Source organism: Enhydra lutris, unplaced genomic scaffold (assembly GCF_002288905.1).
Source record: "Enhydra lutris kenyoni isolate GAN:26980312 unplaced genomic scaffold, ASM228890v2 scaffoldscaffold59, whole genome shotgun sequence".
NCBI classification, from domain to species: domain Eukaryota; kingdom Metazoa; phylum Chordata; class Mammalia; order Carnivora; family Mustelidae; genus Enhydra; species Enhydra lutris.
This window is the reverse complement of record NW_019154143.1, coordinates 606,660-608,716: the sequence shown is the minus strand read 5'-3', so window position 1 is coordinate 608,716 and position 2,057 is coordinate 606,660. Positions and strand designations below refer to the sequence as shown.

The 2,057-nt window shown below is 44.3% G+C and overlaps 1 protein-coding gene across 1 annotated transcript in view; it reads left to right on the top strand.

Annotated features, from left to right (window-relative positions):
* The window catches only part of LOC111158379 (fibronectin type III domain-containing protein 4-like), a 13,426-nt gene that overhangs the window by 10,367 nt on the left and 1,002 nt on the right, over window positions 1-2,057 (top strand). Inside the window, 1 exon segment of the mRNA XM_022520387.1 lies at window positions 848-939. Within this exon segment, the coding sequence (XP_022376095.1) occupies window positions 848-939 (92 nt within the window).

Genomic DNA, 2,057 nt, shown 5'->3' with positions numbered 1-2,057 from the left:
ATGTCATGTGGGTCTCTTCCTTCCTTTTTCTCTGTTTCTTTTTCCTTATTTTTCCCTTGCTAACAGCTCATTTTTCTCACCAGCCGTGATCTCCTTTTGTTTTCTCCACTCCTATCGCTCTCACCCCGTTTTACTTTTGGCTTGATTTTCCCAACTTCCTTCCTTTGAACCTTTTTGACCTCTCCTATGAGATTCCCTAGCATGTGTGTTCTCTTTCACTTCCTTTCTTCTCTAATACAGCGAGACTCATTGCCTTCAATTACCCACCCATTTCCACCCTTTTGCTCAGTCTCCATCTCTTCTGAAATCCACCTCCTTAATTTCAGACTTCGGGTACTCCACTGGAGCCCTCGAAGAAGCATCTGGGAAGGGGCAAAGCCCAAGGAGATTGCCAACTTATATACCATCACTGCCTTGGCCTGGAAATGGGATGGCTCACGACTCTGTGCGGTGTGTTTTACTAGTACTCCCTTTCCGCCTGGGTGACTTTCTCCAAACTAGGAAAAATCCGGCCTTAGCCTAAAGCACTCTCCCTGAAACTAGAGAATCTCCTCTTCCCTTTTGACTCCAACCTAAGAATATGACACTAAAGGCAGGAAAGAGAAATTTGCACTTGATGGGAAGCCAAAAGAGACAAAGAATTCTGTAGGCAGGGCTGATTTCTCCCTTTCATCCCATCACTATCCTTGAGTCTTGTGAGTGCCACCTCTTTCCATCTGGTACTTCCCAAAACTGCCAGCCCTTTGACTGCCAACTCTTCCGTAGATTCTAGAACTTGGGTTTCAAGGGTGTCTCTAGATATCCTTCCGATGCCTGTTACCTTTTATGTTGTCGCTTTCCCTTCTAGGGCACACTCTGTGGTGGAGTGGAACAGTTTGCTGCCTCCGGAGAATAATTTACAAGAATGAGTTTGAGTTGACGTGTGTGGGACCTAGCCAGGTAAGCAGCTGATAGCCTACTGCACCAAAATCTCCTTCTGGACACTGCCACAGTGCCAAATTTGGCCCCTGGCAGAGCTGCTCTGGAGAACAGAGTGTATCAGGCGACTCTTTAGCAACTTTCCTGCTGTAGCCCTTCCAGCTTATTGTAAGAAAAGATTTAAACACCAAATTTAAGGGGTACAGAGATCGCCACTTCCATCTTCCTGGTTTAAAACTTTACTACCTGGGGCGCCTGGATGGCTCAGTCTTAAGTGTTGGACTCTTCATTTCAGCTCAGGTCATGATCTCAGGCTTGTGAGATCAAGCACCACAAGGGGCTCCACGCTGGGCATGGAATCTGTTGAAGATTCTCTTTTTCCCTCTCCCTCTGCCCCACCCATGTCTCCATCCCTCTCTAAAACAAAGCAAAACAGAAAAAGCTTTATATCTATATGTTGTTAACTGGGGAGTTTAGGATTATGCAGGTGCATAACATTGCTTTAGGGCCTCTGAACTCACCGTGTATGACATTGCAAGGTAATTTCTTAGTTCCTGAGCCCACTTTTCTGTTTTCTCTACATCTGTCCTCTTTTCTTTCCATTTATTATTCATTGGTTCCTTCATTCTTTTTCTCTTTTTAAAAAATTTTGTTCACTTATTTGACAGAGTGTCCACATAGGAGCAGGGGAAGGCCAGAGGGAGAGGGAGCACTCGGACGTGGGGCTGAATGTGGGGCCTGATCCCAAGATCCCAAGATCATGACCTGAACTGAAGGCAGATGCTTAATCAGCTGAGCTACCCAGGTGCCCCCTCTTTTTTTTTTTTTTTTTTTAAGATTTTATTTTTAAATAACTCTACATCCCACTTGGGGCTCAAACCCACAATTGAGATCAAGAGTTGCATGCTCCTGTGACTGAGCCAGCCAGGCACCCCTGTTCTTTCATTTTCTGTCCATTCTCTATACATGAGCACTGTTAGGACAGAGATTACAAAGATAATTGTCTGTATTCTATTGTTCCTTAATCAGGATCATTTTAGCAAAGAGGTATACGAAATGACGGTATGATCAGTATACACCATGATTAATCATAAAGATTTTCACAAGAGGTACAGGAATGTAAGGAGAGTGATTAGTTT